Source organism: Lepidochelys kempii, chromosome 5, assembly GCF_965140285.1.
Source record: "Lepidochelys kempii isolate rLepKem1 chromosome 5, rLepKem1.hap1, whole genome shotgun sequence".
NCBI lineage: Eukaryota > Metazoa > Chordata > Testudines > Cheloniidae > Lepidochelys > Lepidochelys kempii.
Window position 1 is genome coordinate 61,480,401 of NC_136384.1, and position 13,961 is coordinate 61,494,361.

A 13,961-nucleotide genomic window follows, 5' to 3' on the forward strand; every position below is an offset into this window, starting at 1 on the left:
AGGAATAGAAGGAGCACATTAGGCCACAATGCCCTAGTCAGAGTAATTATTAAAATCCTAAATCTGCTGATGTATGAGGTGATGAGATCATCCTACAGGATTATTGCTAAAATGACAACTGATATGAACCACAAAGGCATGGAATTTACAACATTGTCAGTTTAAAAAAAAAATCCAAATGAGTGGGGCAGAAACAGGATGGTGGCTAGTGATAGTGTAACACTACATGATGTACGCAAGCAAGTTTAAGAGTCGGATCCCTAGTCAGTCCCTGTGGAGTTTGAGCCAAGAACCAAAGACTGCAAAGGGAGAGTGGGACCCTAGAGAGAGAAGCAATTACTCTCCCCTCCCCTCCCCCCGAGCTACATTCAGTCCACATTAACTATCTGACCAATCACTTTAAGGAAAATGTCTTACATGGCGGATTGTGGGAGAAGGAAATAGTAGAAGACCCTTGCCATTCCTCCCTTGAGTAATTTAAGAGCAACAGGCCAGCCAACCTGTTCAAACTTGAAAATTAACACATATTTAAATATATGTGCTGCATATAGTAAGTTCCTAATTGTTTACAACAAAATACTCAGACTGGATTCATTGCATTTTATTTTAATTACAAGTAAGTACAGGGCAGAATTGCATCATGTGTCAAGAATTATCATGATTAATCCAAATAAGCAGTCAACAGCAGGGTTACCAAAAAAATCATAAATACAAATTGCCATACACATTTATAAATATATCCATGGACCGGATCATTGTGCAAAATCTCAGTTTTACTTATTTATATTTTCCTTGACCAGAGTATGTTGTAGAAATCTGGTTCCTCCAGGCTGCAACCTAATCAGTTACAGTGTTACATATCTTTTTGCTTCCCACCACTGCATGTGGATTTGCAAATGTATTTGAATTCTAATTGTAATATAATGAACATTACAGAAAGCTTAGATTTCTGCAAGTTACAACAGTTGGGAATAACTTAAAAAATATGAATTTGCATACTACTTTGACAACTTAAGGCTTTGTTTGAAAAAGTAGAAACTTGTCCTGCTTTGCACCACTGCAAGTGCAAAATGATAAGCACTGTCCATGGGAGGAGCAGGGACATCTGCTGTAAACTCCAACAGAAAAAAAAATGGATTCTCCATTGCAGCAGCATAACATAAATGCATCAGTGAGGAAAAATACACATTAAATGAACTTGAGTTTTGTTTAAGTAAAGGAAAAACAGGTTGATGGCAGTGTCCATCTTAAAAAAATATTTTAAAAGCAATTTGTTTTTGTCTAACAAAAAATGATTTTCACTTAAAAAAAATATTTGCTGGCAGGTAGTGTGAATTAGGTTTCATGAATTTCCTCTGACTTTTTCCTTCTGGTTGGCCACTGAAAGAAGTCCATGCTAGGCAGATGCTGATAATTTCTTGTCTAGTTCCAGAGATCTAATATCTCCATTAGCTTTGGCATTCGCTACAAGTGCCTGTGGGAAAATTAAGAAAAGAAAAAAAAAGTTATTTGATTCCCAAATATTTGATTCTCTCCTATTCAGCTCCCCAAGAAACCTAAGCAACCTAAATATCCAGAGATAAATGGGATATTTCAGTATTATGCAATAGTTTGCTTAATGCCTTAAAAACTAAATTGCAACCACTGCAATGCAAGACATCATTTGTTGCTTGGGGCGGAGGTCAGTTTTCCAACTAAGTGATTCACTTACAGTAGGGAAGATACTGAAGATATGAGACCAACTAGGTCATATGGCCTCTCAATGCAGGGTTGCTCCCTGCAGGACCCTTACGGGTATTTGGTAGGTCTAACTTTATATATGATCCATGTGATGGGGCCCTCTCACCGCCTACTTATATAACATTGTCAGGAGGTTTTTCCTGACAGTTTAAGGTTTCCCATTCTGAATTTAATTCTATGACTCCTACTTGAGGCCTTTGTACTATTCAAGAAGAGCTCTCCAGCTTAGTGTTTTTACAGATGTTCATAGGTTCTGCTTGGCACTTCCTCACTCCCTATGGTCACTTAGCCAAACTCAATTTTTCTTTAAGAAAATCCCTCCTGATCCATACACTAGACATTTTTATGACTCCTCTTTGAGCTCTCGGTCAAACTCTCGCTAATAATGATTGCTCAGAATGGAGTGCAATGAATCCACACTGAAATCATATTGAGAACTCTGTATTGCCAACTCTTTTTTAGCTGGAGTCCCATAATGCGTGTCTAACCATGGAACTCAGAAGAATTTTGCCCTAGATGTGATCTAAAAATGTAAAATGCATTTTGGAGCAGGAACTTTCAACACCACTGCCTTAAAATTCACAGTTAAATATCTTGCTTCTGATATTACAGTCAAAATATGAAGATTTAGAGAGCAGTTCACATGCTATTTTGGATGTGCTGGCGGCATTCACATTTACTCTTTACACTTGTTTTAGCAACATTCAATAGTAATTAAAACAAATCCCCCCCCCCCCCATTCTGTCTTGACCTATGTCTGCATCTGTATTGGGGCTGACAATCTAAGAAGCATTGCAATAAATTATCGTGTAACCTCAATTTTTTACTGTAAGATCTCAGTCTTAAACAAGATGGAAGTGCACAATTGGCCAGCATCCAGTCTCAGTCACAATTAGTTATGCTGACTCTGCCTGACAGCCATGGTGCAGCTTTGATTTGAAGCACTGGCTCCACACAAAGCTGGAATTATATTATGCTTTTGCTTCCCAAATCCTGGAAGGATTCCATAACACACCCCATAAATATTTCTATAAATGGGGACTAGCATAGAAAGCTAGTCAATATGATTGGTATTTGCATACATCTGTATAGATATAGACTGACTCTTACATCTATTAATTCATAATCATCTTTGGCATATAAATGTCTTAGGAGGTACCAGCGTGCAACTGATACTATGGTTTCTGGATACCCAGGCTGATATACCACTCTTTCCAACATTCGACGCGTCTCCCTAGGAACAAAAATAAAATTTAATACCGAGTAATCTCTAGAAATTTGTTGCATTTAACAATTTTCTTCTTTTGTATAACTAATGCTATCCTGGCAAGAGTCAGAATTATTTTAAACTGTATTGATAAACCAAATTGTCCTCTTAGCTAAAATTCGTACGAGCAATCAAGTGTCCTGCAGCTGATGACAACAGTTGATAGACGTAAGAAAAATTGGTGATATTGCTACTTCCCTTCTCCCAATTGTGGGTCCAGCACTGCCTCTCAACGTCCACAACGTACATAATGATGCATAGTTAAGTTTATTTCCCCTTAGGATAATAACTACCCTGAGAGCAATCCTCTACAAGTACACCTGGAAATGTAAACTCTTCTGCTACAAGTAGTAACCCAAAAAATTATTTGTGCATCATGCTGCCCAGAAATTCAATAATTTGGGCAGCACTACCCTGTTGAAATCCTAAAAGGCATTTGCTCTTGTTTTATATCAATAATATAAACCTTTAAAGGTGTCACAGCTGCTTTTAGGGAAGCAGTTACTAGAACACTAGTCCTGTGACCAGCAAAAAGGTTTTTAGTAAAGTGTATCTGTATAACCCGTGTATATTCACACACGTATTATAGTCCATCTTTAGTGTGAAACAACTGTTTAATAGCTTGCAACAGCAGTATTCAATTTTATGGCAAGTGAAAAGTCAGCAAAGTGACATCCAAGGGGAAATTCAGGTAGGCAGAATATGGTTACCCAAGCTAGAGTTTGGCTAGTTCACTGGTACCAGCAATCCTCTTTTTGCAAATATGTGCTATGGAAAAAAAGGGGCCAGAAACTTGTTTTGAATCTCACTTGAGACTAGATGGAATGAGACTGCCTCACTGCTACCATCCCACTCAACCAATACTCATCAGATCTTTTTTGCAAAAAAGTTTAAATATATTTAGTTGATATGTTTTTAAAAAGCTTAGCCAAAAGCTGTAGCTGTCTTTGACACCACAAAAAACTCCAACTATAAAATACTATTGCTTTGGTTCCCTGCTTTCAACTGGTTTCTCAGTTTTTAAAGTTGAACGAAGGCATACCACCTGCACTCAAGTTCACCAGACATTATAAGACAGTGTACCCCACAAAAACAACAAACACATACCTCGCCCCCATTTTGCGATTGTACTGTAGCAGCGCTTGCAGAAGAACAGCCAGTGGGCAGAAAGAAAGTTTCAAGGCTTCAGTTGTTGCCTCCTGAACCAAGGATGGCCAATGATCATTTGAAATGTTAGCCTATCAGCAAGATGACAGCAAGAAAACTTTAATAACTATGTTACTAGCCAAAATGTTTCACTGGGTACAAGATGTTATTTGTTTGCAGACACACCATCTGCACATGATTAGCCTTTAATTCTGCAAGTTTGCTAATTCTTAAGCTTTCCTGTTTGTTAACTTAGATTTCTAAGTCTCAGGGTATAACAGGGCTGGAAAGCCAGAACTGCATTATTTCAGCACTCCTATAGGTGCCTTGCAAAATTCTACTTGGCCATTCATCTGCAGAGTTGTTTTTAACAACATTATTATATTAAGGATGAGCAAAATTTATGACTCTGTACATCGGATGAAAGCTTGCAAGGCTACACTGGAGAGATGAATTTATCCACACTGGATCCTCACAAGTACACAAAGTCGAAAGAGAAAATCATAAGTTAAACAGCAACTCTAAATTTATGTTTATTTAGTGGAGCCACTATTCAGCAATTCATGTTTGCCAAGTCCACTGAATTAGATTACTGGAGAGACGGTAATACATTTAGTAAAATTTTTGCATGACAAAAATATAGATGTCTATATGAAGTTCACAGGTTTTCACTAGGAAACATAACAAGAAACAGATTATTCAAGACTGTAAGAGACAGCAATTATGCTACTGACATCTACGTGAAATAATTAAAGACAACAAAATATGCCAGAATTTGCCCCAGAGTGGGTGCAATTTAAGTGGGTTCAGCTATGCTAAAGATAAAGCTGAGAGCAAACAAACCTATGTAATAGAAACTCTGTAAAGTGCTCTGGTTGTGCCAAGAGAATGTGGGTAGCGAAAGTTTTGTTAAAAAAGCTGATCTATTTGCTTCAAAAGAATTTAATCAGCTATGAAGACTGATCAGTATAAAATACACTATAGAAAAAAACAAACAAACAGTCTTAATTATGTCATACTCTAATCTTGTGCAAAATAGCCTGAAACAAGAGAAGGGGGGGTTGGATGTGGCAGGGGTCCTGGGGGGGGGTGCCGTCAGAAAGGACACCGAGGGTTGGATGGAGCAGGAGTCCCAGGGGGGCTGTCAGGGAGCAAGAAACGGGGGGGGGGGGGGGGAGGAGGTCAGATAGGAGGCGGGGGGCTGGGCCATGCCTGATTGTTTGGGGAGGTACAGCCTCCCCTAACTGGCCCTCCATACAATTTCAGAAACCTGTTGCGGCCCTCAGGCCAAAAAGTTTGCCCACCCCTGTTTTAGGGGGAGAGGTTAGAATGACTTTCCTTAGGCTGTAAGCTCTTCAAGGCAAAGACAATCAATGGGTTTGTACAGCAAACTGCACAATTGTGCGCCAAACCTGACTGAAACCTCTAGGCACGAGTGCAATAAAAATGAAAATAAATTAAAAAAAAAAAACAGTGAATGCAACTCATACAAATGTCACATGTTCAGTGAAGTAAGAATCTTGAAAGTGGAAGTTATACTACAGTCAGTTTCTAATAATCTAGTATTAGAAAATAAAGCTTAATGGTTTTAGTTGATTATTCCATATATTTTTCCTTTAGACAAAATATTCCTGGAGAGAAGTCTAAGAACAATCAATAGTCTTTTAAAATTAGAGTGTATTAGGTTTATTCCCATCCATGTTAGCATGAAATGAAAATATCATTTCTGCTAACTACTGAGGAGTAGTTCACAAAAGAGAACAAAAAAGTCTTACAGTTTCCCACAGTTTATGGGAGGACTTCATCTGGGAGATTACAAAAAAGATAGCTAACAGCAGATGGCTTACATTTTAAATCAATTCATTTCATCATAACAGTTGTGGTTATCTTACCACACAGATTTCCAGTGCAAGCATAGCTAGCCTGAGCAAACTTGATAACTTCCCGTTCCAGCTGCCCTGCTGGGATGCCAATTGTAGACTCTTTCTGTAACACATCTCTGCTGCAACCATCATTCTTTGAGACTGGTACACTTTTGCCAGCCACTGAAAATAGAGAAGCATTACGTTCGGTAGTGCTTGTTAAAACACATCATTCAGGTATTTTTGACTATGTAAATTTAAGTTTTCCAAATTTCATGAATATATTAGGTTGATCTTTACACACAAAATTAGTTGTAGGTCATTTTACAGGTGAACACCTGCTTGAGGGAAGGAGTATGCAAATTTCCATGCCAGTGTAGCTATAGTACTAAAGGACAGAGGTCTGCTATTTCACAACAGAGGTCTCTTACTAGACACTGCCAACCATTTTGTAGTTTTGTGAATCTGGACATGAACTAGGAGGTAGCCAAACTCATTTTCCACTGGGGACCTCCTAAGCTATCTTTTGTGAAATGGAGCACGCCACCTAGCACTAGATTGCCAACAACAGTTCTGTTAGGATGTTGGAAAGCTGTTCAGACAAGTTAGAAAGTTTCTGCCCTTGAACAAGATGTATTTCCTATCTCATGCTACTGTATGTGAGGAAGTAAAAATATTTAATCTTACAGCTTGAACTCAGTTGAAAATATGTAGTTATCCTTTTTGCCAGACAACACCCTGAACTTCTGCAGATAGAAGGTTCCTTTTGGAGGAGCTACAGATGGGAATGGAATTAGGTGAGTCCGACTAACCTAGTGTTCTCATCTTTCTGCTTGCTCCATCAGCAAAGCAGAGTGAACTCCTCTTACAGAGAGGTTGGCAAGGGACTATAACTGAGGCTTATTTTGTACTGACATGAAAATGTATTGGTGCAAAAGAAATCAGGAGTTTGTAAATTGTTGCATATATACCCTAGATGTTCCAACATCAACAAGTCATGCTTGTAAAGAAAGCTCTCCGTTAGGTCATGAAGCAGCCATGAAACAATGAAAGGATCTAGACAACTAATCTTTTAATCTAAAACCTTCCCTAGATGATCCCTCTCCCCTGGTCCTTGGCTACTGGCACATTTTATGACTCTCGGAGTGGAGAGCAGGGGTACAATTCCAAGCACTGTCCTAAGGATTCCTTTTAGAGAGTTGCCTCTATATTTATGCTTGTGGGATTATTGCATCCATCATTAAGCAGTAGAACTGCCTTAAAGCAGTGTCCATTGGGGCAGAGGGGCAGCAACCAGTAGCCTTTCTTCTCCCCAACTGCAGAGTCCTGATGTTACCTAGAACTGAGGAAGGGTAATATGAATGCACAGAGGTGACTCTTGAGGAATGATTACTCTCCTCATATTTTTCTGTGCAAAATGAATAGTACTAATAATGATATAATGAAAACATTCTTATATCAATAATATCATCAGCAGGAGGGGAAGGGTGGGATTGCTTAAGAAAACAGTCCCTTTTTTGAAATACAGTATTGGCCACTTTAGTTAGATCTTCTCTTCCAGTAATAAGGAAAGGAAAGAAAAACCTTTTTCTTTTTTAAAATGTGTCAGGGAATTGGGTTGTCTTGATGCTCTTGAACAAGGGGAAAGAGTTACTCACCTGTGCAGAGAGTGCAAACAGCAGGAAACACAGGGACAGCACATGTCCAGTTTTTTGTACACTGTTCAGGAACATGCCTTAGGGTTTTGAGGAATCATTTGTGTGTGCCTAGTAACGTATGTTATAGTACATTAAGCTACAATGTTTTACTGGGGACCTGTGATGTGGAAGTCAAGATCGGCAAATATTCACAACATATGTTTACCTAATTAAGTTAACACATAAATTTACACCTTTCCTGCCTTCATAAGGAGGACTATGTACTTTCAGTTTTCTAATAGAGATAATTATCTAGTACTCACATCTCACCAGCTGTTAGTGTGTGTTAGGAAGAGGAATGTTAACTCAGAGTCCCTTCTTCTGAGATAATCCACTGTAATAGGGATGTGTATTGAAACAGGAAGAAAGAGTCCACTTACATGCCACGCTGTTACTGAAGTGGAGTTGGACATAACAGTTTTATGAAGTTCCTCCAAGACAGTATCTGGAAGCTCTTTGTGTGACTGAAAAAGCTGTTTACACTGAACTTGTCTCAAGAGCAGGAACAGATCTGGGTGATCGGGGCAACTTTTTAAACTCTAAAAGCAAAAACAGTTTTTATGAGTTAAATGCAAGAAGTTATTAGAAGACATATTTAAAAACCAAGAACATTCTTTTGAATACTTTTCATTTTGTACAGAAAAATGTGAGAGGAGAATTGCCCCCTCCTTATGATCCACTTGCAGCAGACTATTTCTGTGTATTAATCTCTCCTTTTCTGCATATCAGGAAGGTTGATGAAATCATGGATTTGCACAAGTCCCATAGAGAATCTGTCCAAAGTCTTGCACCTGCCTCACACTTACAGGTGGGGTTAGAAGGCAGATATCTAATGTGGAGGGGAAGAACAAGGAATAGGAGTCTAATGAATCCATGGGGCCCAGAAGCCAGAGGAGAGAAGGAGTCTCAAAGCTAATGTAGAGACACAGGGCCACCATGTGGCTGGAACTGGCTGTAAGCGTATATCCAGGGACTTGTGAGTTCTCAGGACAGCGTCCCCCATTTATTTTGTCTTAGGGGAAGGAGATGCCACACACATGCATACTTCCCCTTCTAGGAATGATTTCAGAATAAAACAGCAGCCATCACATGGTTCTAATAACTGCACTTTTCTTTACATTAGCAGTAAAGTCCCAAACATTACTTACAGACTGGTTTTTCACTGTCCAAATCAGTACACATTTCAAAAACCTAGTTCAACCCAGATTCTTTAAAGGGTATTTATTTGGAGCAAAAGGTGTATATTGGGAATTAAGTGACTCTATATGTAACAAACATTTTATCAAAAACATTCGAAGCTATTCCAGAGGGTTAAAGAGGCAACAGTCTAGTAGATGGAATTTGGTCCCTAGTCAGAGACTAGTATTTTCAGCAGTTCTACCCTCAACAATTAAGGAATGGTCTCACATAGGTAAATGGTCTTGCCTAGCTCAGAAAAGAAAAAACAGAAAAACTGATCTTCACTCCTCAGTCAGATTCTTTCGGCAGATCTTGAGGTGATTAGAGCTTTCAAGGACGTAGGGCCTACCTCTTAACTTCCTCCCAAAGGAGAAGTGCTATCCAACCTAAATTTACTAAGACATGAAACCATAGTAAGATTAACAAACATTTTAAAAAAATGAACTATAGAGATATTTCCCTTAGGGAAATATGTACAGACTAATTCTCTTGTTAACGTATTCCTGTACAGGTAGGTCAATGGATATGCTGACTAAAGGAAAACTGATAAGCAAGAGAATTTCTTCTCTTCAAAAGGTGACATGTCCACTGAACCTTACTCAAGGGCAGTAGCTGACAGTCTTAGAAGAGATTGTGGTTGCCAGAGAGAAGGTAATACATGAGCAAAGTAGGTTGACTGGATCACCACAGCAACAGCAGCCTTCGTAAAAAAGCCACATTTGCTAAGAATTAGGTGTTTATTTTGGAATGTTTGGTGAATGGCTTATACACTAGATCTATGGGCTGCTTTGCAAATACTTCTGTGAAGGTGGCAGCCTTCTCAGTCCATTATGCACACATGCCACTTCAAAAAAGAAATTTAGTCTTCCTGATACTAGAAAATTAACATAAACCACAAACGCTTTCATAAGATATTTTCTGAATTTTCACCATTTACTTAATTTTTCTTTAGCAATGCAAACACTTGTAATGATTCAGGTGATTCAGTCTGGGGTAGTTTAAATGGACTCTGGATTGCAGTCAAGACTCTGAAAATTGAGTGTGGGCTAGGAAGTGAATAATCAGCGTGACAGAGTACATAGCAAGTCATTCATCCTACAATACAGCCAACTGCATTTCCCTCTGGATAAAATGCCTTTGGAACTTTTGTAAGAATTTATTTTTTGCTGGCATAAGTGTGGAGGGACAAGAAGATAAGCACATGAAGATAGATGGGATAAGATCAAGTTGAAGTAGGTTTTTTTGTGCTATAATGTACTGAACATGGCTGGAGAACAATTATTTAACCAATTTAAATGGTCAATAAGTTTAAACTGAATTATAAAAACTACTGATAAAGCATAGTCTTTCCTTTTCTAAAAGGTGAAAAAAAAGTCAGTTTATGCATTTGGGCTGTGCTCTGCTTGTAACAGACTGTTGCTCCTTTGCTGTTTATTACCATTGCATATGTAATACATAGGAATTAGTGCTCCACTCAAAGTCATGAAGCAGCAACTACAGTGGTAGTAACCATACCCTTGTGCAGAGAGCCTCAGCTTCTGTAATTCTACCAGTCTCTTTTAAACCGGTAATAGCTTGACAAAGTGACCAGTCTTCAAGAGCCTGAATGTACTCAGCTGAGAGGTCCTTTTCTTTAGCTGTAAATGTAAACATGCATTTAAGAATGTATTGCTGGATATGCTCTAGTGCCCTTCCACATATCAGGCTTGAGTCATAGCAGCTAAAGAAGACCTAATGCATCTCATGATGATAGGTCAGACAGGCTAAGTGACCACACTCCCTGGTATTTTTATTACATACATACACACACACACACAGGGCAAAACAGACTTAGAAAGCGAGCACGGTTTTTATTTTGTTTTAAAGGTAGGTATCAACTTGTAGGGTTGATAAAATAAGTGAAGCAAGTCCATTTTTCAAAGTAATAAGAAAAAAGTCAGTCAAATGTTAGCCTTTAAAAAAAAACAAAAAACACATAAGCCCTTTTAGTAAGGGAGGCTATAGAGACAATGAACAAAGGCAGGCTATCCCAGATCAAAAACTTCTTTAGCATAAAGTACATAATGTATTGATTTATTTATTTAATATCAGACCACTGTAGAAGTACTGAAAATAAGATGTTTTCAAGCCAGGACACCTGGGAGTTAAGATTCTGTAAATAATCTTAGTTCTGACCCTGTATCCTTTGTTTACCTACCAAGGATACTAGTATTCAGAAGTGTTATAGTGAGAACTTAAGGAGCAATTTGTGAGTAATTATCAGCCTCTTTTCCATTTGTGAATTGTCCCCAAAAGCTTATGATTTTCTCAAATGCATTACGTTTGCAGAAGTTTGGTAAATAATTTTGAACAACTTTTCGTCTATAAACAAAGCAGCTCATTCAGAGTGTTTGATTTTCAAAATATGAGTTGAGTTGGGTAGTGCTCCTTGGACACAATTTATATGGTTTTGTTTGTGTTCCAGGGTTGGATAAGTACCTCTTAGAATCAGATTTCTGGCACAAAATATTGCTGTTCGTAAGTTCAAAATTCTTTTTCAACAAATATTTTACTATTTACTCAACATTCACTCAATATTTTTCTTAGCAAAGTTGTTTGATAGAATAATCATAGAAAGCCAAAAAACAGCCATTTTTTAAAATTTGGAACAAATAGTCATAGAATATCTGCTCATATTACTGCACAACTATGCTATTTTTTAGACAGTGCTGTGAATTCTACACATGCTTCACTATGGTACGACTGTGGTACTCTAGTCTGGTCCCTCTTCATAAAATGGCCACCAATGTCAGAGGTTTCATCAGGTACATTTCTGAAGGATGGGATCCAAAAGCCATATGGGGAGGAGGTAGAAAAGACTAGAACCTTCAATCTCTTTAGAGGCCCAAGGAGATGGGTTTTCTGGTTTCTAGCAGAATGGTAGTTGGGTTTACCTGGTATGGCTTCAGAAATCTGCTACTGCCTCAGTTTCTCCTTCCTCCCAGTTAAATCAAACTACATGCTGCAGGTGTTCTCACTAACTCTCCCCTTTTGAATTATGTTAATAAATCAGACTCCCAAAACTACCATCCAGTCTTTCCTGCTGGCTCACCATCCTTGGTGCAGGTTTTAGGCCTGTCTTGCTGAGCTTCTTCTCCTAGCAGGCCCTTGCTACCTGCATGTTTGTCTCCCAGGCCTACCTAGGAGCCTAAAGAGTTACTCAGCTTTGACCTCCTCACTAACCCTTTCCTGGATGTTCTTCCTGATTTTGTAGGCTTGGAGCGAAGCACTCATTTCAAGGTCTGTACTCAGTGAATGATCACAGGCTGCCATTATGTCTCCCAGCACAGACAATACTTAGTCACATGCTCCCTGTCACATGACCCTTATATTCATTCTCTCTCCTTGGTAGACTAAGTCTAGCATACGTGCAGCTGAGCCCCAGCCCTGTGACAATCCATATACATATTAGAAATAAGAAGAGAGTTGTTCGTACTCTTCACCATGAGCCAAAGTGATCTATCAGATAGGTAAGCTAGACATTTTCTCCTTAAGATTATCATTATCTATTCATTATTTAAATCCAGTTAAACCAAAAGTGTGTGTCTGGGAACATCCTAATTTATAAACAGGTTAAACACGTGGCAATGCCTTTGATGACAAGCAATATAAGGCACTGTTTACTATTACGAAGATCAGTTGCTTGAGCGTCACTACCAGCCTGCATTTAACTAGTATAAGCGAGTTATGTTTTTCTAAGCAATTTTCTTTAGATTACTGTTGAAGACTTTACAGGACAAACAAAAACAAAAACCCACAAACCAGAAGTATTGATTTTTTTCCCTCTTAGAAAAGTATGAAAATTAAAAAGGTTTGTATAACTTACTTTTGGCTGAAACTGTGGCTACAAGTGTCATTTCTAGGTCTCTTCTCTTAGGCTGTGTGTTGTTCAAATAGACAACAGTATTTTCAGCATGGCAGGCACCCATTAGCACTGCCCATGTAGCAGGATCATCTGAAAACATTTTTTTAAAAATTGCCCATATATTCAATATTATCAGCATTCTATTTACAGGAGTCTTCAACTGATATACTATTTATCACAGCAGTCAAGGGATCCATAAAAAATTATACAAGACAAAAATAGTTAGAATCAAGTAAAGAAATCAATGGGATCTTTGGTTGGGTGAGGGGCCTCAATAACTTCAGAAAAAAAAGACAGGGCATAAACCTCTGTCTTTGTAATCACTACAATGGTCAGACCTAATTCTGTTCTCAGATGCAAGGGAGCTAAATGAGAGTTGCACCTGTACGTTAAGTGACATTTAATGAATCACTGAATTGTATTTCATTCTAGTTTTATAAGAAAGGGCTAGAAAATAAAACTTGACAACTAAAGCACCAATTATAAAAATTACACCACCGCATTCTCCTATACTCGCTAGTACAGTATTATATTATGCGAGAGCACGTTTTATGGGACTTTAGTAGAACTCAAGTCTGCTTTCTTGTAGATACCACAGTGACTGTTGCTTTTGTAAGAATGATATTTTTCCAAGTCTGATGGCTTGGTCATTTCTTTCACCATCAGAACACAGCTGATCATAAGCATTCCCCACTGGTGTTGGAGAGAGAACAGTTCATCAGTACTATGTAGTACTGCAATCCAGAACAAAAAGGGAGAACAGTGAAGTGAGGGTCCTAAAATGGCATGGGAGCATTAAGGAGGCAGGTTGTTAAATCTTTAATGAACATGAAATTAAAACAGATATTTATCATTTTATCTAAAATATTTAGAATGTGTTTATGCTAAGTCAGCTTGCCAGCACATAAATCTCAGACACAAGGGAAAAAGGGGAGTAAGGATGCCACACAGCAAGCTTCTCTACACCCCTTCACCAATGCACCTCAAACATGTCTTCATTCCAAAGAGGCAGTCTTGTAAAACGTTGGTCCATACAGTGTGAATTTTCAGTCCTTGGCAACAGGTGTGCTAATGGTAACTATTTTGTTTTTTTTTTAAATAAACTACAGCATGGGCACATGTCCACCAGGAACTGGACTGACAGCACCAGTCATTTTGCTTATGAC

General features: G+C 38.4%; 1 protein-coding gene across 7 annotated transcripts in view; it reads right to left on the reverse strand.

The window, feature by feature from the left end:
• Window positions 1–593: 593 nt before the first annotated feature.
• The window catches only part of SKIC3 (SKI3 subunit of superkiller complex), an 80,483-nt gene continuing 67,115 nt past the window's right edge, over window positions 594–13,961 (reverse strand). For all 7 annotated transcript variants that reach the window (XM_073344528.2, XM_073344529.2, XM_073344527.2 and 4 more), the window contains exons 35-41: window positions 12,757–12,885; window positions 10,407–10,528; window positions 8,093–8,251; window positions 6,046–6,198; window positions 4,115–4,245; window positions 2,851–2,974; window positions 594–1,474 (exon numbers count right to left, since the gene is read on the reverse strand). In XM_073344528.2, coding sequence (XP_073200629.2) covers window positions 1,397–1,474; window positions 2,851–2,974; window positions 4,115–4,245; window positions 6,046–6,198; window positions 8,093–8,251; window positions 10,407–10,528; window positions 12,757–12,885 — 896 coding nt within the window. In that variant the 3' untranslated portion in view covers window positions 594–1,396. The remainder of the gene's footprint in view (window positions 1,475–2,850; window positions 2,975–4,114; window positions 4,246–6,045; window positions 6,199–8,092; window positions 8,252–10,406; window positions 10,529–12,756; window positions 12,886–13,961) is intronic.